This window comes from Nomascus leucogenys, chromosome 4 (genome assembly GCF_006542625.1).
Source record: "Nomascus leucogenys isolate Asia chromosome 4, Asia_NLE_v1, whole genome shotgun sequence".
Classification (NCBI taxonomy): domain Eukaryota; kingdom Metazoa; phylum Chordata; class Mammalia; order Primates; family Hylobatidae; genus Nomascus; species Nomascus leucogenys.
This window is the reverse complement of record NC_044384.1, coordinates 26,485,567-26,510,686: the sequence shown is the minus strand read 5'-3', so window position 1 is coordinate 26,510,686 and position 25,120 is coordinate 26,485,567. Positions and strand designations below refer to the sequence as shown.

The window sequence follows — 25,120 nt, the reverse complement described above, 5'->3', positions numbered from 1 at the left end:
TGATACAGACCAGTGTTTAGCACATTCATTGAAAAGCTGATTAGTTTTAAAGCACTTGTTGTTGGAAACTTTACACAATTTAATTAAATTCTGGTGGTAAGAGGTAAATGGGCAATAAAGTGATGTCAATAGAAAGGATGCCAATTTTTTGTTTGAGTCTGCAGTGGCCTGGCCTGTGTGGGCAACCAGATTTGTATTAACTCACCTGGTCATGGAAGGCATTTGCATTTTTATTCCTTAGACTAAGGGGTGATTGCCCTCCTAGTCAATGGCGTTCGTCAAACTGCTTTTTTCATTCTAATACATTTATATTATATCTAACTCCCTTCCATCATCAGGATGTGACCTATCATTTTTTAATGTTTTCAGAAGAACTTAATCTGAGAAGCCTAGTCTCCTCCTCCTTACATTTTGCTCCTACCCAATGGTTAGCATAGACATGTGAAAAGAAGTAAATTAGTTGTTCAGGTAAACTAAAAGTAATAAGGTCTTTAGGGAGACACATGAAACTGAAAAATTCTTTCCTTTTCCTTGTGATACATGCACACACGCATGTTAAAAATAGAATTTCTGAGTTTCATATATATGTGTATATATAATATGTATACCTATATAATGTATATATTACATATGGATACATATATGTAGTATACATGTATAATACATATACATGTATATAATACATATACATGTATATAATACATATACGTATTTTATATATAATACGTATAATACATATGCGTATTATTTACATATATAATAAGTATAATATGTATATGTATTATATACGTATATATTTTATATACATATATGTATATAATACATATATTATGCATGTATTATATATGTATACATATATAATACATATATTATACGTGTATTATATATACATATGTATATAATACATATATAATACATATATAACACATATATAATATATAATACATATATGCATCTACATATATAATACATATATGTATTATATATAATGCATGTATACATATATATAAAATACATATATATGTATGACTATTGAAGTATTTACTTCCAGATTCTCAACTTCATGTAGGAAAATATGTACAGACAAGTGTATATTCAATAGTTAAATCAAAAATTGGCCTCAGGATATGGGAGTTCTTACTATATGTTGTGAAGCTTGTCAAGCATAGAATGGCCTTCCTTCTTCCACATAAACTGCATGATCAGAATTTTTATTTAAAAATAAGAAATATTTTATATTCAAAAATAGCTCAAGCCCAGTCCCAAATTATACTATAAGATAAGCATTAAAGAGCTCCTCCTATGTAATCATGGGTTGTATTTTTTTTCTTGCTATCTTCAAGCTATTTTTAGCTCTTGTTTTTTCAACTTTCTGTTTTATCTGCCTTTCTATATATTTTAGCTCTTCAATGCATTTTGCCAACCAATTTAAATAAATTCAAAACCAGCATCATCCAAGATAGATGTGAGTGTGAAGATCTGATTCCTCAGTGACCTTCACCTCCAGTAGCTCATTTACTGCAGCCATGAGATGCTCAAATAACTTCAACCAATTTAACAGCATTTTGGGAGATAAAAATTGTCGCAAAGTGTCTGACAGTTTCAAGAGCTCTGAGTATATTTCAGCAAGAGAAGCACAAAATCTATTATTTCTTGGTGAATTATTCCATTTTGGGTACAGGAGAAAATCTCTGTTCCCGTGGCGTTATAAGCTGCCATCTGCCTGTGAGGGTTTAGGTGTGGGTAGAATAACCCTAACCATTCAGTATATTGAGTAGTGTTAAATAAACTGGAACTTAATGACTGTAAAAATAGCATGTGCTGTTTTAACAAGGAGTCTACAGAGTAGTTGGTTTTTAGTGGGGGAGTCTGTGTCACAAGGTAGGTTTTATAGCTCATTAGAAGGCTGGAGCATAGTTTGTAAGAGTCTAATGTCCAATTCACTGATTGCACAGAATGAGTGCCATTTCTACTTTAATGTGCTTCCTTGATAACAGTTTTGGTGTTTTATGTCTCCAGAATATAGAAGTTGATGGACTATCTTATAAACTGGAAGGCCTGAAAAAATTCACCGAATATAGTCTTCGATTCTTGGCTTATAATCGCTATGGTCCGGGAGTATCTACTGATGATATAACAGTGGTTACACTTTCTGACGGTAAGTTAAAAACAGTGAAGCTCTTTTTACATATTTGCTACAATAATGACATAATATTGCACATATATCATAGATTCCATTTTCAAGGCTTCCTGACTAAAATTTTATGGACTATTACAGTTAAATGTAAACTTTCTATCAAGATATGTACTCCCAGCTGGGTGTGGTAGTTCACACAGGTAATCCTAGCACTTTAAGAGACTGAGGCAGGAGGATGAGTTGAGCCTAGGAGTTCGAGAGCCACCTGAGCAACATAGTAAGACCCTATCTCTGTAAATGATGTTTTTTTAAATTAACTGGATATGGTGGCATGCACCTGTGATCCCAGCTACTTGGGAGGCTCAGGCTGGAGGATCACTTGAGCCTGGAAGTTCAAGACTGCAGTTAGCCGTGATCGTTCTACTGCACTCCAGCCTGGGCAACAGAGTGAGACCCTTTCTCCAAATTAAATAAATATATATGTATATATGTATATGCATATACATATACTCTTGAGTCAGTATATACTAATAGGTAATCCTCAAAATGTGACTATTGACTGAGAGCTAAAATTATTTTGTGTATTTTTTATTTCTTTAAATGTTCTGATACAAACGCATTTGTGCATGTGTGGACTAATTTTGATTGGCATGTTTTATTCCCCTATTTAAAAGTGTGCAGATGATTAAAGGTGTAAATGATAGACAATCCCCCTATATTTACCTCTTAATTAGAAAATGTATCAATAGGAATCAGGCCAAATAAGCTGATATTAAAATTTAAAGTATTAAAATTGAGCATGAAAAATGTGTATGTTGCCTACTAAATGGAAGAATAGACACAGACATACACATTTGAGACAAGAAGTGCAGTGACACAATTGTGCTTCACTACCCCCTTTATTCCTGGGCTCAAGGGCTTTTCTTTTCTTTCCCTTTTTTGGAAACGGAGTCTCACTCTGTCACCCCAGGTTGGAATGCGGTGGTGCAATCTCAGCTCACTGCAACCTCCACCTCTCAGGTTTAAGTGATTCTCCTGCTTCCAGCCTCCTGAGTACCTGGGATTACAGGTGCATGACACCACCCCCGGCTAGTTTTTGTATTTTTAGTAGAGACAGAGTTTCACCATGCTGAGCAGGCTGGTCTCGAACTCCTGACTTCAAGTGATCCACCCACCTTGGACTCAGAAAGTGCTGGGATTACAAGCGTGAGCCACTGCACCCAGCCTCAAGGGATTTTCCTGCCAAAGCCTCCCCAGTAGCTGGAACTACAGGCATAGGCCACAGCAGCCAGCTAATATTTTTATTTTTTGGAGAGGCAGGGTCTCACTTTGTTGCCCAGGCTAGACCTGTTTTTTAATGCCATAGAAGAGAGGAATAAATCTTAATAAAGAGAATAAATTTGACAAAGAAATAGCCAGGGGAAACTAGACACCTAACTGCTAGATGATCATGAAAGGTGGGGAAATTTGATAAAAAGTAAAAATAAAATACATCAAAGTATGTGATGTGGGGCCAATGAAAACTCAGGCAGGTGCAGAAATGTAGAGATAGGCCCTTGTGAATATTAAAAAAGGCTACAAGCTAGCTCTTTTCAGCAACAGTTTCCATTTAGTGTGTTGAATTCTATAAATTATTTATCTTTTTAATTAAAAAATGACTTTAGCTTGTGATTTCTTGAAAGATCTATCATTGTTTAATCTGGGAAAGTACCTGCGTATACATTTCACACAAAATCAATGAAATGAGGAAGGGCATGCATATTATTAAGGACAGGACAAAGAGAACACAGGAATAATGCTCATTTGCAAATTCAACTTTAAAATGTATTTTATATGTAATACCACTTTGGTATCATTTTTAATGTAATTCTTATGCCCATCCATCCAATTCTGTTATTGAAGACAGAACAGAATATTTATTGGTAGAATAAATTACTTCACAACTTATAATTATAAAAATAAAAGAAAAACAAATGAAAGTGAATATTTTACATAATTTATGTAGATTTCATTCACACTCTGAACTGTAATACTGGGGCCTTATTCTCCACTTTGGTTTTAAATGTCATAAGTGAGAAAGATAGATTATTATTCATTAGTCCAAGAATTATCTTCTGGAGGTGTTACAATGTTTAGGACTTAGAAAATGTCTGTCAGTATAAAAAAAGAATTTCGTGACCCTAACCCCAATAAACGTCACTGTGCAAAGGACACCAAATTCTCTCTCTCAAATGCACTGAAAGGAGATAGCAAGGGCTTTATAAGCTTCTTAGAGTGGACACCGTGACCTCATTTGCATTCATTTTTACAATCAACTCATCTCTTTTCATGTCCAACACAAATCTGTGGCTCTTGGCTTTAATTTCCTTATTATCCAGTTCCTTTCTGTCTACTTCAGTCTCATGTCTTCTCCACTGTACTGAAGCTGTGTATGCTGAGGTCATATATCACGTTGAGTTGTATTTAATCACATTTAATAGTCACCTGCTTCCCAGTCTTCAGTCGTGGAGCACTCTTCTTCGTTAACTTTGTGTATCTTGTAACAGGTGAATGTTGTGAAAATTAAATGGGCTGATCTGTGTAAACATCTGACAAAGTGTATGACATTTAAGTGTTTAATAAACATTATCTATGCCAATGTGCACTTCACTTTTTCTCATTATATTAATATTACATGCCCCTAAATATGAAGGATGCTGTTATATTCATCTCTGTATTCCTCCTGAGTAAATATTTATTGAATTAATTAGACAGCTCAGTCAAAACTGTGCAAATTTCTGTATGCAAAGGCTTATCTTTAGGATTTCCCATTTGTGGAACTAATTTAATATATTAATTTAATGTATGACTGTGTCTAAATGCATCTGTATTATAGAGAACATAATAATTCTTTTCATATCAGGAGTCTTACCATAAAAAATATATTGAGGCATAGAAAAATTTTTTAAAAAAAGGAAAAGTTAAGTGTAAATACGTTTCTTCCAATTTCATTACTTTATGTTCTTTCTCCCTGTTCTACTGGGATGCTTGTAAAGATCTTTATCCGGATGAGCTGTCATCTCTAATTTAGCTCGGCTTTATTTTCTGAGTAGAAACCTTATTTTTAATTCAAATTCCTCCACCTAGAAAACCATTGGTTTACAATGAGCCATTTTTTTCACACCATTGAGATTATACAGCATATGGTCATCTAACTAATTTTGCCAGTTTGTTCCAAAATACTGTCTCTTGCACTAGTTGGCATAGGTAAGTCACTAAGAGCTTTTATGAATGAATGAACCATTGAAAGTTTCCATGCCAGCTTGTCCTGTGTCCAAATGCAGAAGGACCTGATTTCATAGGCAATATAAGGATGTGCTTATTATTTTTATGAATGTTATTAATATTTTTTGAATACTTACTAATGGAAAGCTCTGATCCAAGTACTTTGCATTTACCTTTCATCCTTACAATACTACTATAATTTTCCCTACTTTACAGATGACAAAACTAAGTCAGAAAGAGTTCACAAAAGGTAGTAAGCAGCAGAGCCAGACCACATAAGCTAGTAAATTCAGAGGCAAGATTCAATGTGGAAACATGTTTCTTTTATTCTATGATAAGTGCCTTTAAAGGAAAATGCTTATAATTAAGTATGAATTACTGGCCGGGCATGGTGGCTCACTCTTGTAATCCCAGCACTGTGGGAGGCCGAGGTGGGCGGATCACGAGGTCAGGAGATCGAAAGCATCCTAACATGGTGAAACCCACTCTCTAATAAAAATACCAAAGAATTAGCCGGGCGTGGTGGCGGGAGCCTGTAGTCCCAGCTACTCGGGAGGCTGAGGCAGGAGAATGGCATGAACCCAGGAGGTGGAGCTTGCAGTGAGCTGAGATCATGCCTCTGCACTCCAGCCTGGGTGACAGAGCGACACTCTGTCTCAAAAATAAAATAAAATAAAATAAAAATGAATTACTGCCGGGCAGTAATTACACTTGTAATCCCAGAACTTTGGGAAGCTGAGGTGGGTAGATCACTTGAGGCCAGAAGTTCGAGAACAGTCTGGCCAACATGGTGAAATTCTGTCTCCAATAAAAATTAAAAAGTTAGCCAGGTATGGTGGTGCACACCTGTCACCCCAGCTACTCAGGAGGCTGAGGCAGGAGAATCACTTGAACCCGGGAGGCGGAGGTTGCAGTGAGCCTAGATCACACCACTGCACTCCAGCCTGGGCAACAGAGAGAGATTCTCTCTCAAATAAATAAGAATTATTTTGGTCTATAAATTGTGTGTACATGGCAGCGTACATTTGCTGAGGGGAGGAATTGAAGTGCCTGTGCCTTTGGAGACTCCTTTACAATTATGGGAACTTGATCTGTCCTACAAAATACCTCATATCCATGAGTCTCAAGCCAGCATCCTTCTCCATATTGAGGGAAGTTTCCAGCCCCACCTCTGATTGGCTTGAATGGACCTATTTATTATAAATAATAAATTATTTGACATTTTGAAGAGAAAAGTGTTCTTTCACTTCTGCCTCATGAAACAAGAAGCATCTTGGGAAGACAAATATAAAAAAGAACAATCGATATGGATTCTCTTCACTTTCACCTAGCCCTGGCATCTACTGTATCTATTTATCTCCAAATAATATGGAAATTGATAGTGAGAAGGAGGGAGTAGGAACTGATAACTAAAAATACTGTAGAAAAAATTCTCTACTCTCCTCCCTGACATGACAAGAATAGCCAGTGTGCTATCAGTGGAAAGTTAGAGAAGAAATGTGCACTGTAAAAAAATATAGAAAAACTACCTCAATACCATTACATAAGGACTTTTAGCAGAATTTTATTTTATTGCCTTTCAATTCTTGTTTTGTTTTGTTTTGTTTTTGAGACAGAGTCTCATTCTGTTGCCCAGGGTGGAGTGCAGTGGCACAATCTCAACTCACTGCAGCCTCCACCTCCCAGGTTCAAGGGATTCTCCTGCCTCAACCTCTGGAGTAGCTGGGACTACATGAGTGTACCCACACGCCCGGCTAATTTTCGTATTTTTAATAGAGATAGAGTTTCACCATATTGGCCAGGCTGGTCTCGAACTCCTGACCTCAAGTGATCCACCTGCCTCGGGCTCCCAAAGTGCTGGGATTACAGGTGTGAGCCATCATGCCCAGCCTGCCTTTCAATTCTTAATACAGAAAACAGCCTTGATGCTTATAAAATTGTGGTAGCTACAAAAAGAAGAACACATATATATCTATCCTCTTAAAGTTTTCTTGGCTTTCTAGAAATAAGGAATTAAATGCCACTTGTAAACTCAAAGTGACATTTAAGGGTTGCATATCAGCTAGAACAGTACCTACAACAAAACACACGATAAATGTTACCTTCTCTTTCTTCCAAAATTCAATTATCTATCAAAAATTCAGTTAGTAATTGATATTATGTTTGGATACTAACTGATCAAAAAGTGAGTGTAATATTATTAGAAACATATAGCATGATATGTCAGTATTACAATATTAAATATAAACTAGAAATATTCTTTCATGTTTAAGAAGTGACTCAGCCAGGCGTAATGGCTCACTCCTGCAATCCCAGCACTTTGGGAGGCCTAGGCGGGTGGATCATGAGGTCAGGAGTTCGAGACCAGCCTGACCAACACGGTGAAACCCGTCTCTACTAAAAATGCAAAAGTTAACCGGGCATGGTGGTGGGCGCCTGTAGTCCCAGCTACTTGGGAGGCTGAGGCAGGAAAATGATGTGAACCCGGGAGACTGCAGTGAGCCGAGATGGCACCACTGCACTCCAGCCTGGGTGACAGAGCAAGACTCCATCTCAAAAAAAAAAAAAAAAAAAAAAAAAAGTGACTCAATATCACTTAATATTAAGACATTATTTCCAAACTTTGCTTTTAAAGGATAACATTTTTGGAAGTTTGTGAAGTTATATGATATAGAGCATGTTATTCTTCAAATGGTACTTCAATTTAAAAAACTAAATTGTAATTTTTATGTCAGTAACTATAATGTTTAGAATAGAATAAATAATAAATAAATAATACAAGTACAATTTATACTTTAACTTAAAAATAAATTTACAAAACAAAACTTGGGACCAAACCCTGAATATGGAACCATTTTTATTGGAATTTATAAACTTTCTATTAATGTATTTATTCAGCAACTATTTACTGAGTGTGCACCATATGCCTTAAACTCTTCTTGATACTGGTGATACAACATCAAAATGAATAAATACCTTTTTCCTTATTGGGGTTACATTCTGTATTTAATTTTAAAATCAGAATACGAACCTCAAAAAATTAACATTTTATAAATTGTGGAATATTTTTGAAAGAATACTTGCTGAGTTAATTCGTGAAAAACAAGCAGATGAGCATTTTGTCAGAAACTACATTGGCTGCAACCTTCATCAGGCACTAAGATCAGAAGTTCAAAATCAAAATAAAAAAAAAAAAAGATTCCATTTCCCATTATTCCCAGAAAGGTCTAGGAACTATATAAGTAAGTGCTCATTTGCTTATTCAATCATTAATTCAGTAAATATTAATTGAATGTCAGTTTGAAAGATAAAAGATTAATCAGTGACACATCATGTCTTCATGATAATTACTATTTGGAAGATAAATTCAGAGTATGGCATAAATAAATTCATCGTCAGATGTAAGTACTCCATAGAAAAACATAGATGTTTTTTCCAAATTCTAGTAAAAGAAGGGGAAAGATGTCAAAAATGGCCCTTAGATTCTTGAAAATGCCTGAGAACTTTTCTATTAAACACATCTATTTGTGAGGAACAAGGATAGGGACTACTCACTTTATAGATTAATATGTGTTAACAATTTATTGAATGCTACTTCTATTCCTATTATGGGGCAAAAAGCTTTATTTCATTTATTTTTCATCCCAGACATCTAGAGTAGTTCCTGACACGTAAGAGCCATTCAATAAGTGCTTGTTTTTAAATCACTCACATGACAGAATATTCACTTTTTTGGTAGAGTAAATATTTATTGTAAGTATTAAAAGAGAGCTGTATATGTTCTTCCTTCTATAAAGGAGTAGTTAAATAAAAATGCAGGCAAGAAAAACAAAATACTGTACCTAGAAAGTCTACAAAGAAAAATATACTGCTCCTTTGCTAATAGAATTGACTCATCAAGTGCTATTTGCAACCTACTTGTATTTATCACATAAGGTTTAATATTACGCAGCTAAAAGAACTGAGAAGTATTTCTTCTTTTCACTTTTTAAGAGCTAATAAAGATTGCATTACAGGAATTAAGAAACCTGTGTGACCATTAGAATGACATATTTTATCATAAAATTATGCAGATTCTGAAATGCACAATATCTTAAGCCTTTAAAACTACTCTAAGAAATCTCCTGTGTGTTTTTATTGGTTTCTCTGGGAAAGTTATCACAAGAGGGCTGTAATTAAATGGTGGTGTTTGGTATCACTGCCCGCGTTCTCTTGCGTAACAGTTTTGGGGGCTCCCTACATAGGTAAGTTAACTGGCTTGCCAAATGAGAAAAAAAAATAGACAAATACAGTTATTTTTCATCTCTCCAAAAATTTTTGAAGTACTACCTGGGCTAACCTACCTAATTATCATTATAAACTATATAAAAAAAAAACACTCTCTTTTTACTAGACACGTGGTGTTTTTCTTTCAAGATTTTGGCACTAACTGTGACAATTTCTTTGATTCCTTTTAGTGCCAAGTGCCCCGCCTCAGAACGTCTCCTTGGAAGTGGTCAATTCAAGAGTAAGTTGGCTAAACGTTCACTACTCCATTACCTATCATGATTACCTATCATGTATAACCTTCACTCACCCAACTGCCATTTTGAGTACAGGGTAGTGGCTTCCATGTGAAGAAATGTCCTGGAGCAACACAGCAAGTGACATTGATCCCACATCCTCTTCCATCAGACTTAAGTAAATTAAATGAAATATTTGTCTACTTCTAAACAAATATTTTGATTTACAAACATTAAACAAACATTGATTTTGTAAATGTTTTAGTGGTCAAAGGCTATTCCTTGAGGAAACAAAGACATCTGCTTCGTCTATATTCACCCGTCTATCATATAGCTATGATAATGTGCTAGATGAGGAAATTGAAATAATTAGGAGAAAGAAAGACTGTTTCCTAACACATTGCTTAGAATTGAATATTTCATCATCACCCTCATTCTTCCTTTATAAATGTAGTCATTGAAGGCCATTCTTGAACTTCAATACAGTTATATTTATGTGGCGATATTACCTAGTTGTTAGTACTTTCCTGGCCCGGAATGTTGCTATGACTTCCAAAAGAGCTCAACTTAGGCTAGTATTGCTGAAGTAGCCTAATGCCAGAAGTCAGTTTTCTAGAAACATGTCATTATTTCAAGTCACTCAGGGTTGGAAATAAGCCAAGGCCACCTAGTAGAGTATAACAAATGAGGATTCACCTGGTTTGACCCTGTCACCACCTGGCCACTATGCCTGGAGCTCCGGTTAGTTCCTTCTCGTGTGAGGAAACTGGCCTAAATTATTTCTAAGCTCTGGGAGACAGCAGAGAAATGATACGGGTCTTAGAAAAAGTCATACTCTGGGTTTTAATTCTAGCTTTCTCTTTTCATAACTATTTGGTCTTAGCAAAGTTTTCAACCTTAGCAAACCTCTTTCTATGTTTAAGTATCATAAGAATTACTATCTTCCTTATTGACTTATCATGAGAAAGTAATAGTAAAACGTATGCGATGAATCTGACTTAATAGTGATTCCTTCATTCCATGTGCAAACACCTTGTCATATTTTGTAAAAAATCTATGATGATGCCATATCTTGTGATGTTAATTGGATCTGTCTCAGTCAAATGAATTTATCTTTTGAAGCAAGTGAATGCGTTATTCTCTTATACTTTTAGGCAGTATATTGGATAAGAACTGTTAAAGCAAACATAAAATTAGAAGAAAATAATTAAACTTAGTGGAAAAAATGAGCTAAAGGAAAATAATCAAAAATTAACGTAACCCTACAAATGACATTTTTATCTGCAACAACACTGCTTTATAGATGCGCCACTTAAATTAAGAGATTGCCAAGTCAAAGTCAAGTAGATTTTTACAATTATTGTATGTTGTTAATGAATGAAATTTGGAAAACGTATTGTAGTGTCTCTTGTTTAACAATTTATCATTATTAGAATCCTCACTCCCTTTATATTTTTCCTCCAGGACAGAATATAGAAATTGATATACAAGCTATTTTGTGTTTGTGTGTTCATACCCTTTAAGAGTGTACTCCAGGAAAAGATGAATGTTTTCATCTGAAACGTGTATAAGGCATTACTGAATGACCCTGAATGCTAACTGTATTTGAATATGGATGTACTTTACTGAAGAGAGAATTCCTGGATTGAAAAATTGACTATATATATTACATATGTATATACACACACACACACACACATATATACACATATACACACACAAATATCACAGCTTTTACTCTTCTCTAATTTGCTTGCTTGCAGCAAGCAAATACAAACACTTCTGCTTCCATCCTCTTTTAGTTGATATCTGGAGCATTGCACGGCTAGAAAGTTTAAATTGTTCATTCACTTTTCACAATGAAAATTGTATGCCCAGGCACTGGAAAGTCACACTCTCTCTCTCTTTTTCCTCTCTCTGATCTTATTTCATAGCTTCTAAGAAATTATGAATTATAAATTTTTATCTTGGACTGTTTTCAAGAGAAAAGAAACTGGATGATCAAAACACCACTTTTTGCATTCTCAGTGTATTGATTCAGACAAAGGCAAACGTAATATTCTATTTTGATATTTGTCTTTTCTTTGAAATAGATGAAAAGTTTTAAAATATATTAATATTTACCCCTGACTGTTGCCATTTCAAGGAGCAAACTGTAGTTAAAAAGAAACATTATAGTTGAATAAATAATGTGTTCTTTTTTAATACTAACAGAATTCCAAGGTGTTTTTATTTTTTTTTTATATTTTAGAGACAAGGTCTTGCTTTGTTGCCCAGGTTGGAGTGCAGTGACACAACCATGACTTACTGTAATCTTGAACTCTTAGGCTCAAGTGATCCTCTTGACTCAGACTCTAGCATAGCTGGTACTACAGGCATGCAACCACCATGACTGGCTAATTTATTTTTGTGTTTTTTGAAAGACAAGGTCTCATTGTGTTCTGTAGGCTGGTATCAAAGTCCTGACTTCAAGCTATCCTCCCACCTTGGCCTCACAAAGTGCTGAGATTACAGGCATGAGTGACCATGCTCAATTCATGAATTTTTTACGTAATTTATTTTACTTGGGATTTTAAGATGGAAGAGAACACACTTTGAAAACTTATTCTATATCATATTTGTAAATATAGAGCACAATTGTCTTTTTATTGACAGTAAATGAAATAACTTGGTGCAACTAACATTTTTGCAGAAAGATTATTAGGATCTCTGTACATAAAACTGAGGGGTCGTTATAAGACACATGATCACAATCTAGGTACTCGTTAAGGTTTTGGTCACCCATAAGCCAATTGGACCCAGAAATCATGTTCCATAATAATTAGGCAGAGAAGTCTTTACACATCTAGATAATGGAACCAAGAACAAAATTCTCTTACTGTATCATTCTTGAAAACCCAGTATGGTAGAATATTTTTACAAAGCTGTAATAGCAGAACAGATTAGATTCCTTTTCTACAAGCTAACTATGAACACAATTTTTTTTGTTGTAGTAATGGCTTGGCTTACACATATTACATGTCAAGTAAAACTGGGTCATAATGAGATGGTTATTTCTCATAATAAAATTTTGTTACAAGAAGTAATATCTTTTCCAGAAAAAGATAATGGTTTATGAAATGGACTTTAAAATGTTGCATTTTATTAGGAAAACTTTTTATAAGAATAATTTCCTTAAGAATTTAATTTGAAATTCAATTATTATTCAATTATTATTGATTCAATTATTATATATTTCAAATACATACTACAACTTAATTAGTTGGCTAGAACATAAAGGATACATTTACAGAATACAGAGAGCTAATGTTGGGGCACAAATATTAATACTTCCCTGTGTTTCAATCTAAAAGTTCTGATGAGTAATAATGTTTAGAGGATGATAGAATTCAAGTTGCTTGGGTCCTTTTACTAACTCTTTGAACCTGTGAAAAGTCAGGTGCCTCAGTTTCGTTTATTCAACACTTACTCTGTACCTGTTTTAATGTCATACATAATAAGGAATGTGATCTAGAATTTGCCTTCATGCAGTTGGGTAGGAAAACGTGAAAGAACGTTCACTTTTCCTCTAGCCACTTTAATTTGTTGAACCTTTCAAAGTTGATGTTATTTTCTCATTGATAAAATGAGAGGGCTGGATAGAGAATCTCTAAAATCTCTTGTGGCTTCAAACATCTGTGCCTGTGTTTCTAACCATTATATCTTTTCTCAACCATTTTACCATTAAAGAATTAGCGAAAACACAAATCAATTTTAGTATACCAGTCAACTCACTAGTTCAGATATATATTGACTGAGCATTACAGATTGATTGCAAGGAATGAAGTATTAACTCCCCTTTCCCCCCAGAACCCCAGTATATTATGAGGCATAGATCATTGTTCAGATTTAGATTTTTAAATGCAAATTGATGGATTCCTCTCATTATATCACCTCATACCTCTCTGCTGTTGAAATCCTTATTCTTGAACACCAGATGCATCTATGTGAATGTCTTTTTGTTGCATTCCTAAAAGCTGGTACTCAGTCAATCACAATCTGATAGTGTACATGGTGCCTTCAAAGCAACCGAAGAAAAAGTTTCTAGTGTCTTCCTACGTCTTAAAGTGTCTCACTCTCCCTTGTTTCAGCACAACTTGGCATGCTTAAATAACTCAAGCCTGAGTTCAGCAATCATATGATTTCCTTTATGCATAAACTATACGGTAGGAGAACAGCAAGTTCTTACTCTGCAAAGCAAACTGATCATTTTTAACAGATATTTTAACATTCTTTGTGTGTGTGTGTGTGTGTGTAACAAGACAGAGGAAATCTAAGTGTATTACGGGATAACTGCAGAAGGACATGCTTTTGAGGATGTGGTGCAACTTGCTGGATTTTGATTGAAGTCTCTATACCCTGTCATTGGGCTAGTGATGCTTCTCTTATTAGCCAAGTCTATAGCCAAGTGGATGGCTGAGTGAGTCATTTGCATATGACTCCTAGTGGGAAGGGAGGAGATGGGGAAAAGCTGGAGGCATGGAAAAAATGTGAGTTATGATATTAAATTGCAGATCCTCTGTGTTTGGGGTATGTGTATGTGTGTATTCAGTTTTGTCTTTTTTTTTTCTGAAATTGGGGTTATCTTCTCTTGGTTATTCAGAAGGGGTTTCAGTTCACACTCCTCCCTGCTGCGTGACAATCTCTCTGAAAACATACTTTTCGAAAAGGGGTCTGGACCCACTTCTCTGCTTTCACCATTCTTCTAGTCAATGTTCATTTCTCTCTTGTATGTTGTATGGAGTCATAGGCCTCAGGCAGCCCATGGAAAAACATACTTCTTCATGTCTCCCTAAGTCCTTTATAAAATACACTTTGGCTGCTGAGTTCCTGGATCCAGAGCTCTGAGCCCTCTCCTCACAAATGTAGTAGGTTTAAAAAATGGATTTAATGAAGAGAAAGAGGACATATGGGAGACTGCAGATGATTGTATTTACTTAAAGATAAACTAGAACCAGCATTTGCTTATTAATGAACAATTTAAATACAATAATGTTGACTCTCACAAGCTTAACGTTGACACTTGTCCTCAATCATAACACAGAGCATTTCTGCCTGATCATAGTATTTGCCCTAGTTATCCATCCATTTAATTCAAGTAGGTGTAGATCTCTTATATTTATTTTAGTTATTGATTCCTTCATCAATTCATTACATGGTGATTTTTCAGCATAGATAATGTCCAGGGGCCTATGACTGAAAGTTTTAGGAAGGGTGGGGTGTAGGAGCATAATTGTAAGGAAGGCAATATTTCCTGGGGGCTCTTACAGTCTAGTCTTTCTGTTTAGAATTTGTAGGAAAAACTAGACTGGATATAAATGATTATATTACATTAGAATCAGATAATTTGTAAGAATCCGTGAGACTCAAGGATAAGACTGTGTTTGGTCTATAATTTGGGTAGAACTCATCTTCAGATCTCTTCCATCCTATCTTTTTACTTAATAGATCCTTTTTTATTGTGGTAAAACATACTTTATATAAAATTTACCATTTTTTAATTTAATTTTTTTAAATTAAATACAAATTTAAGCATTTGTAAATGTGCAGTTTAAATGTGGTAAGTACATTCACATTGTTGTACATCTATCACCAGCTTCCATCTCTAGAATATCTTCCATCTTCCCAAACTAAAACTTAGTATCTATTCACCAGTAAGTCCCCATTTCCCCACACAGGCATAGATGTCTGAAACCACAAGAGATTTTAGAGATTCTCTATCCAGCCCTCTTATTTTATCAACAAGAAAATAATGTCAACTTTGAAAGGCTGCAACAGATTAAGTGTGGCTAGATGAAAAGTGAACGTTCTTTCACATGTTTTCTTACCCACCTGTGAGCTCCATGAAGGCAAATTCTGGATCACATTCCTTATGTGGGAATGTGAGAGGAAATGGGGAGTTATTGGTGAATAGATACTAAGTTTTAGTTTGGGAAGATGAGTTCTACCCAATTACAGAATCCCTGGCAACCACTATTTTACTTTTTGTATCCCGACTTACTTTATAAATGAGCAAAGAAACCAATTCATAAAAAAATTAATTTCCCTTTTGCTTCATTTAATTGAGAAATAAAACAGTTTTCCAATTTTAGATCCCCATTCTTACAGAGAAATGAAAAATTTAATGAATCAGTGGTCAAGAATACAGACAGATGCTTTAATTGGCTAGGAAGAGATGCCTCACTTCCCATTATTGTCAGTGCTTTCAGAATACTTCTGTTCCAAAATTCCACATTTATAAATTGTTTTTAGAAAATCTGCTGAAATAGCCAACTGTCATATTTAGTAAGAGGAAACCAGAAACATAAACACAGGATTGTTCCAAAGAAACTGTAAAAGACATAATTTTGTCTCATATTCCATCAGAATTTAGACCCTAGCTCCTGACCAGTTGCTTAATTGATTCTTAGACTTTTTTTTTTTTTGGACGGAGTCTCGCTCCATCGCCCAGGCTGGAGTGCAGTGGCGCAATCTCGGCTCACTGCAAGCTCCGCCTCCCGGGTTCACGTCATTCTCCTGCCTCAGCCTCCTGAGTAGCTGGGACTACAGGCGCCCGCCACCACACCCGGCTAATTTTTTGTATTTTTATTAGAGACGGGGTTTCATCGTGGTCTCGATCTCCTGACCTCGTGATCCGCCCGCCTCGGCCTCCCAAAGTGCTGGGATTACAAGCGTGAGCCACCGCGCCCGGCCCTTAGACTTTTTTTGAAGTTCCAAAAACTCAACAGTTTACTTCTCTTTTCAGTGAAAGTACAGTCAATGAATAAAAATCAACCATGAATTAGAGGAATAATAAATTAGTAAATTAATGGATAACTAGTTTTTAAATAACATAAATGCATCATTCCAACTTAAATGCTTTCTGTAATTAAGTTGAATAAAAGAATACTCTGCAAATTTGCAAATTCAAAGCATATCTTTGTATTACACTATCGTTCATTTTCTCAGAGCAGCTCTTCCTGAAGTCTATTTGAGAGAATACTTACCTTTTTCTTTTTTCTGTTTTTTTTTCTTGAAATGGAGTCTGGCTCTGTCACCCAGGCTGCAGTGCAGTGGTGTGATCTCAGCTCACTGCAACCTCCGCCTTCTGGGTTCAAGCAATTCTTCTGCCTCAGCCTCCTGAGTAGCTGGGACTACAGGCATGTGCCACCACACTTGGCTAATTTTTTATTATTTTTAGTAGAGACGGAGTTTTACCATATTGTCCAGGCTGGCCTTGAATTCCTGACCTTGTGATCTGCCCACCTTGGCCTCCCAAAGTGCTAAGATTACAGGCGTGACCCACCACGCCCAGCCTATGGTACTTTCCCAAGAAACAAGGTTGCTATGGCTTAAAAAATTGTGAGAAATATGGGAGGTTTCCTATTGGAGATATTAAAGGCTATGAGAAGTATTTGTTTAACACAGCTTTACCAATTGTTTTTTCTACAGAAACATTTTAGGCGAAATACGACCTTTAAAACTTCGTCAAAGTTGCTTAATGTCATTATAACATTACAAATGAGAACAATGTACTCCATAAATTGAAGAACCTCATCTTCCTCCAAAAATACCTTCTTATCACAATTAATTTAAAATAATAATATATATTAAGTGAAAAAATAAATTTATGGAAAGCAGAAGTGAATCAAGGAATAGTTATAAAGGACATTTGTGCATAACTAGAATAGGATATTGAGAACCTTCTATGACATCTGTTAGAAGATTTGAATGAGTTAGAGACATGATTAAATCTCCATGTCAATATGAATTTTTATTAATGTAAATAGGACTTAGGAAAATATTTTCTAGACTTTTCTCATTTTTCATATTTCATATACATAAAATACATCATTTTTCTGTTGTGATTTGAGAATGTTTTACTCTTTTCCAATTTATTATAGTCACTGCCATTAAGTATACTTGCACAAAGGATTTTGACAAAAAAAGATTAAAATATATGATAGAATACCATTCTCTTTTGAGTTCTAGCCTCACTTTAATATCACCTTATAATTTATACTTCATCACACACATTTCTAATGGCTCTATTTCTGCTTGTCTCTGAAGGCAAAGCTCACTTTAGCCTTTCCATGAAGTTTAATGAGGTTTCCCTCAAGTCATACATTTTTGAAAAGTGGGAGGTTTAATAATGGGCTTAAATTAAATGAACCTAGGTCTAGTGATAAGGTCTCTGATTTTAATTTAGTTCATGGAAGTTGCCCTTATAGTTGGAATGGTTGATTAGTTAGAAGACATGAATAAGTTCAGCCCTACCAGTAGGTAAAAGCAGTTGCTAACTATGTGATTTGATTTTAAAGGTGTTGAACCATTCACCCATGTGCAAAAACTTTATTCAGTAGTATAGTTTTAAATATTATTTATATTATAAAACAACTTTTAAATTGCAAGCACTTTATTGAAAGATTTAACACACTAACGTGAGCTATTTTAGTCAATATTCTAGACACACATTCAATGAAAACCTAATTATAACTGTAATAATGGCAGTAACCTTTTCCAAAAGTATTTTGTGCCTGGCAATGTGCTAAGCAATGAAAGCGGTATTTCATTTATTGCTTTTAACAATCCTATAAGATATTATAAAACTAATTCTGAAATACCAACTTTGAACTGTGCTTGTCGCTGGAAAGGCTATAAGAAAAGCAATCAAATGCCTTCTTTTCTAGAGCTTACTTATATTCTAATACATGGAAATAGACTTATAAACAAATTAATTAACAATTGACACAAGGGAGTGGTAAGTTCTGTGAAGAAAATCAAGAATAGTCATGTGATAGAATTTGAGGACCTTATTTAAGTCAGATAGTCAGGGAAGGAACTTTTAAGGCGATGAGCTGAGGCATGAATAGAAAAGGATCAGCTTTGTGCACACTCAGAGTAACACATTTCAAGTGATGCCAACAACTAGGACAAAAGCAGTAAGGAGGGAACTATCTTTGCATGACTGTGAAGCTGAAATGAGAATAGAATAGACGATGGATTGCTGGGTTGGGGCCAGATCTGGCGGGGCTTTGTAGGGTGTGGTAAAAGTTGGGATTTCATTCTACGGACAATGAAAAGCATTTTGAAAGGAGAGTAATCAGATTCACCTTTTTTTAAGAATTACGCTGACTACTGTGGGAAAATTATCAGGGGGTGGAACATAGAGGAAGCAGGAAGACCAGTTCAGAGACAACCAAGTGTTCCATGTGAGATTATGTAGCAGGAACCTAGGAGTCATAGGAGGTGATGGAGGGGGAAGTAGAAACCATCAGGGTCTGTGTTGGATCTACAGCCGACAAATTGGTTAATGGATTATAGGGCAGGAGGAAGAGCAAGATCAAGGATATGGAGTAAATTTTCGGCTATAAAATGTAAGCAGATTGTGGAGCTGCTTAATGAGATAAGATTTGGTTTAGGGGACAATCACTTTTGGACATTTTGAATTTGAGGTAGCTATTAAATATACAATTAGGAATGCCAATCATGTAGACAATTTGGTATATGAGAATAGAGTTCTGATGACAGGTCATGCCAGGAGATATAAATTTAGGAGTCATTGTCATATTGATAACACTTAAGGAGAGACTACAGTTAGAAAAAATATGGCAGAAACTTGGAATACTTAACATTTAGAGATTGGGCAGGTGAGGAGGAGGAATATGACAGGGATAAAAAGAGGAAGGGTGATTTCGCAGGTGTCATGGTGGGGAAGAATGTTTCCAAAAGGTGGGAGCTGTTAACTATGTCATATACTAATGAGAGATATAGTAAATCATGTCAGTAAGGTGACCACTGTGGGAAGGAGATATGACATTCTAGAGAGAGTATGAAGGGATTAAGTAGAGTGACTATAGATTATATTTGTGAGGAGTTTTGCTCTGAAGTGGAGTGATGTGATGGATAGTGTCTTTAGGAGGTGGTAGGCTTGAGGGAGGTGTTATTGTTTGTTTCATTTATTTATTTTTGTTGTTTCATTTTTGAACATGAGAGATAACCACAACTTTTAGAAATAAAGGAGTAAAAAGGGAAACATCAATGATGCAGAAGACAGAATAGAAAATTGGAGGAACGCAATCCTTTGAGGAGGCAAGAACACGCAAGATCCAGTATACAAATGGATGGGCACAGACAGTTGAATCTTGGTAAGTTGAGCAAAAGCAGAGAGAACAGGTCTGGATGCTGATATATTAGTCAATTTGAGCTGCAGAGACAATAAATGTAAGTAAAGGTCATCAGAGTGTGAAGGCTTGGAGGAACAACTATTGAGGATTTCAAAATAGGGAAAAAGGTGGGAAATGGTTATCTCAGATTGTAGAAAAGAAGTCATACTATACATGACATTATGATTGCTGAGTACTATGGACTGACCATTTGAGACTGGTTGTCATGAATGTAAAGTGAAACTAACCAACACAATCATGTTTGTCTTTCTCCCCATGGTTGATTGCTCAGTTGCTGGCCTGAGGTAGGCAGATAACTGGGTTTTATTCAGTTTGATGTTTTTCAAGGGAGGAATGGTTCAGGGGGATTAATAATTTTTGCAAAGGAGTAATTAAAAAGAAAACCCATGGATCTAAGCTACCTATGGAAGAAAAAACTGGGCATGGGGCAGAGTGGTGATGGATAACAGAAAAGCAGTAAGGTCAGTGGGCTGCATTATTATCCCAATTTTACAGAGAGAACACTGAGGCTTAGAGAGATGAGATAATGTGCCCTAGTGTCACACAGAGAAGGGCTGAGTAGCAGCACAGGGACTTGAGCCCCAGCCAGGGCTGTTGGTCATTTGGACACAATGTTTCAGATAGGGCCCAATGCTAAGGGAAGGGATACAAATCAGAATACAAAAATAAGCCTTGCATTCAAGTGGTTTTAGTTCTCAGCGGGAATTTTTCCCAGGCAAAGGTAAGGTCTAGATCAGCAGCTAGGAGACATCAGAACTGTTGGTGGACACCAAAAGTTTTGGTTCTAAAATGTGCTAAGAAAGGAGAGCTAGAAGGAGAATCAAAAGAACACATTTCCCTGACTTTTCGCTTTTTCCTGTAGTGAACCTACACGGAAGATTCTGTACCTCAAGCTATGTGTTTCTCCCCAGGGGACCTAAAAAACACATCAGCGGGACAGCAGGTTTTTAAGAGAGCACAACTGATACCTCAATAAACTTTAGTAGACAAGCTTAAAAACTTAGGGTATTTTTGAATGTAATTCTGACTTTTCTTCAATTCCAAGTTATATATTTGTTATTAAAAGTTTTAAGTGGGAAAATTGAGATCACTGAAAAGGGTCTTACCTCATCCCTCAAGGGTTGTTGGCCAAACAAACAAATAAACAGAACAAAAAACTAACAAAAAACCCACCTCTAATTATTTAGCAACAGAGTTCTGCAACCGTTAGGAAATTTGTATTAAATTCAGAGAAAATGCAAGTCATAAAACTGGGCATACATTTTATAATCAGTCATTATTAACTTAAATAGTAAATAAAACTAAACCAAATATATATTAGTTAAGTATAGAATAGATGTTGCCAGATAATAGTGTAACTGTGTGTGTGTGTGTGTGTGTGTGTGTATATATATATATATTTTTTTTTTTTTGAGGCGGAGTCTCGCTCTGTCACCCAGGGTGGAGTGCAGTGGTGTGATCTTGGCTCAGTACAACCTCTGCCTCCTGGGTTCAAGTAATTCTCCTGCCTCAGCCTCCCAAGTAGCTGGAATACAGGTGCGTGCCACCATCCCAGCTAATTTTTTGTATTTTTAATAGAGATGGGGTTTCACCATGTTAGTTAGGAAGGTCTCAATCTCCTGACCTCGTGATCCGCCCACCTTGGCTTCCCATAGTGCTGGGATTACAGGTGTGAGCCACCGTGTCCGGCCAGTCTGAGTATATTTTAAGATATAACTTCTTTAGTTACTAAACTGAATCTGATATATTTTCGTCTTAAAGTTACTTTAGTTTAATCTCATCAAAATGTCCACCAGCATGATGCAATCTTAATATATATACTCAATAACACTCAACAATGAAACCCACTTATTTCATTTATTATGTTGTTCTTTCTCGTAGAAAATGATAGCCTCCATTAGTTTTCCAAAGCTGTTCAAAACATTACTCAGTCTACTGGAAAACTCTATGTAAAATTGACAGAATCTAAGAGCATCATCTTCATGTTTCCTTAGCATTTGGTATAAAGTGTATGTTGCATACAAATGGATTTGTCAGATACGTTGAGAAGTATGTTAATAGTAGGAAAGAGAAAGTATTAAGGAACAATTCCGTATCTTCAGAAAATTAACTTAAGAACATATTATATATCTAATCTTAATGCAACTGGTAGAAATTACCGTGTCTTCTGCAAATAGCTTTGTCCCAGGGTAAACAGTAAGAAATTCCATTTTATTTTTTTGTAGTAATGTAAGGTCCTCCTATCTAAACATTTCTCATCTTTCAGAGGAGTCTACTTGACAGACCATTTTGTGTTTCAGCTGAGAGGCAGTAGCTATTAACCAGATTGCTGTCTATTTTATTTTTATAGGGATAAAGTTGAAGAGACTCACACAAAAGGGATTTATATGTGAAGAAATGCCTTATACTGACTTTAAACAAAATTGATATCTTTTTAAAATACAAAGCTGACTGTAGATTTTTATCTTTTATGCATAGCTAAATCTAAATGTTGCAAAGAATATATATTTCCATGTCCATGACTGCAGTATCAACATGTATTTCTCTAGAGATGCCTATATTTCAGTATTTCCAAGTTGGGTTTTGTTTTCTTATACTTCAAAGCAAGGAAAATATATTTGTGTTTCTTTTTAATGCCAACACAGATAATTCCCTTGTTGAAATCAAATATAATGGCATTTAAAGAAAATGTTGTTAGTAAAAAAAAAAAAAAAAAAAAAATCCAGATGCTCTCTTAATTTGGAAGGTTTATCAGAGAAAAGGCAATGAAGAATTTAAAGGTTATTTCTGTTATAATCTTGGATTATTTCTTTCGTGTGTTTATTCATTTATTTGTTTAATGATAAATATTCATTGAATATATGCTGTGTAGGAGTCACTTTCTAAACACTTCAGCTCCGTAAGAGTCCTCCAAATTATTTGTCAGCCAAAAAAAACCTCAGCACTTCCATGAATGTCAGCAATCAGTGAGCAACTGGCATATGATAACACCTGGGCTGGAGTAGAGTTTCTGCTCTTCCATGGGGAATTAACTTCTCTACCTATGATAAAGGTAGCAGACACTTTCCCCTTGTCTGTCGTTTAGAGAAGGTTGGGCATTTTCTGACTATACTTAACTTTGATAATAGTCAAGGATTTCAGGGTTTATGAGATAAGAGGTCTATGAAGCTGAACCTTGGAGAAAGGAAAAGTTTGAGGGGCCCCAATTAAAGTTCTCAAACTTTAAGGAACATAACAATACCTTAAACCAGTTACTTGTTTAAAATGCTGAAGATTTTTCCCTATTCCCCTAACACACACTCGTCTAGTGCATTATTAGTTGCAGTGTTATCTGACCATTCTTCTATACTTCACTAATTTATGTTCAATTGTTTTATTTTTCTTTATTATTTAAATTAATAATGCTTGGTTGAAAATGTATGTCCACCATTATGATTTGCATTTTCTCTGTGTATAATATACATTTCCTAATGGTTCCAGACCATTGTTGCTACTTCTGATTCAGTAGGTCTTTAAGCCAGAAACGTTGTGTTTTCAAATAGCAGTCCAAATAGTATAAAGGCAGATGATCTACAGATCCCGCTATAATAAAGTCTAATTAAATAAAAGGTTTCCACACTTTTGTAATGGAATAAAATATTTTAAAAACAAAGATTTATGTGACATCTTGGTATAATATGCAAAGGCAAAACTATGCAAAAACACAGATTGGTCTCCTTGGGATGAGGGTGATGGTGTACTGGAGCCAGGTTGTACTGTCTTGCAAGAATCAATTGCTAATGTTTTAAGAATGTTGTGAGCCCTATGTTAAACACAGCAATTATTAAAAATTCAATTACATAGCCTTATAATTAAACAAATTATATTAAAGGCAAATGTATCACATATGTTACACCTAACAGTTCCTCATTCTTTTAGTACATTTTACTATTATCTATGCTCTTTAGGTTATTCATATCATATCTGTGGGGTGAAAATACACATCTCCTCCCAGCTCTGTTTTCAGTGACATTATGCTGGCAGCTTGAAATTGGCCTTCTTGGGTGTATTTGCACCACAAAACTCAGGAAATGCTACAAATTAAAGATTTTTTCACCTACAGAGCCAGATTTTGGACATTTAATAGCTTACTTCTAGAGGAGGCCGGATGCTAGAGTGCCAGTTTCTAAGCATCTCTCTCAATTCCCTCTGTAGGCTCTAGGACACCACAGGAAAACAAAATGTAGTTTAAAGAAAGGAAAAAAGCTGACTTAATTATATTGTGATTGTGAACATGCAAAGGTAAAAAGAAATCAAAAGGATGGTCAAATTCTTTAGCATGAACACATACATCTTACAAATTTGGTTATGAGACTATGAGCCTTTACTTTTTTCCAGTTCCTTGGAAAAATAGCAATAGACTAGATCCAAATAATTATTCTACCTGGGCATCTTTTTTTGCAAGCTCCTTTACATGAAGATGATTACAAAGATGAAACTATATAATCTGTGTATAAGTATCTCCAGATTACATCTTTATTGTTTAGCTTAGGAAATGGTTCCTCCATCTTCATTGTTGTTGATGAATGAGAGACACCTCTGCACCTTCTGTGAAATGCAAGTGATCATCTTGCACAACAGTACCACATTCAGCATTTACTTCGGCAAAATTAATTATAGACGTTTATCCTGCTTACTGTCTATAAGCTATGCTTTTATCTGTAACACTAACATATAATTTGATATGCCCCCAAAGTAGAAGAATTACACAGTGCCTTTAATAATATCTTTCCAATGAATATAAATAATTTCATTAATGATGGATTATTTCAGCCTTTCAAAAATGAAATGATCAGAATTTTTTAATGTTTGTTAGAAAACAAAGTTTTCTTTCCTTAAGGGGCTCCAGCTTATCATTTTAAATAATAATGTGTGTAGTCTTGTGTCTATCATTCAGCTATTTATTCATGAATTTAATTTTCTTGATTCATTTAGTCAACAGCTATTATGTACCTATTGTTTAAAAATTAGAT

At 35.2% G+C, this 25,120-nt stretch overlaps 1 protein-coding gene across 1 annotated transcript in view; it reads left to right on the top strand.

Annotated features, from left to right (window-relative positions):
• The window catches only part of DCC (DCC netrin 1 receptor), a 1,198,282-nt gene that overhangs the window by 870,364 nt on the left and 302,798 nt on the right, over positions 1 to 25,120 (top strand). Inside the window, exons 11-12 of the mRNA XM_030810404.1 lie at positions 2,020 to 2,158; positions 9,859 to 9,908. Of these exons, the coding sequence (XP_030666264.1) occupies positions 2,020 to 2,158; positions 9,859 to 9,908 (189 nt within the window). The remainder of the gene's footprint in view (positions 1 to 2,019; positions 2,159 to 9,858; positions 9,909 to 25,120) is intronic.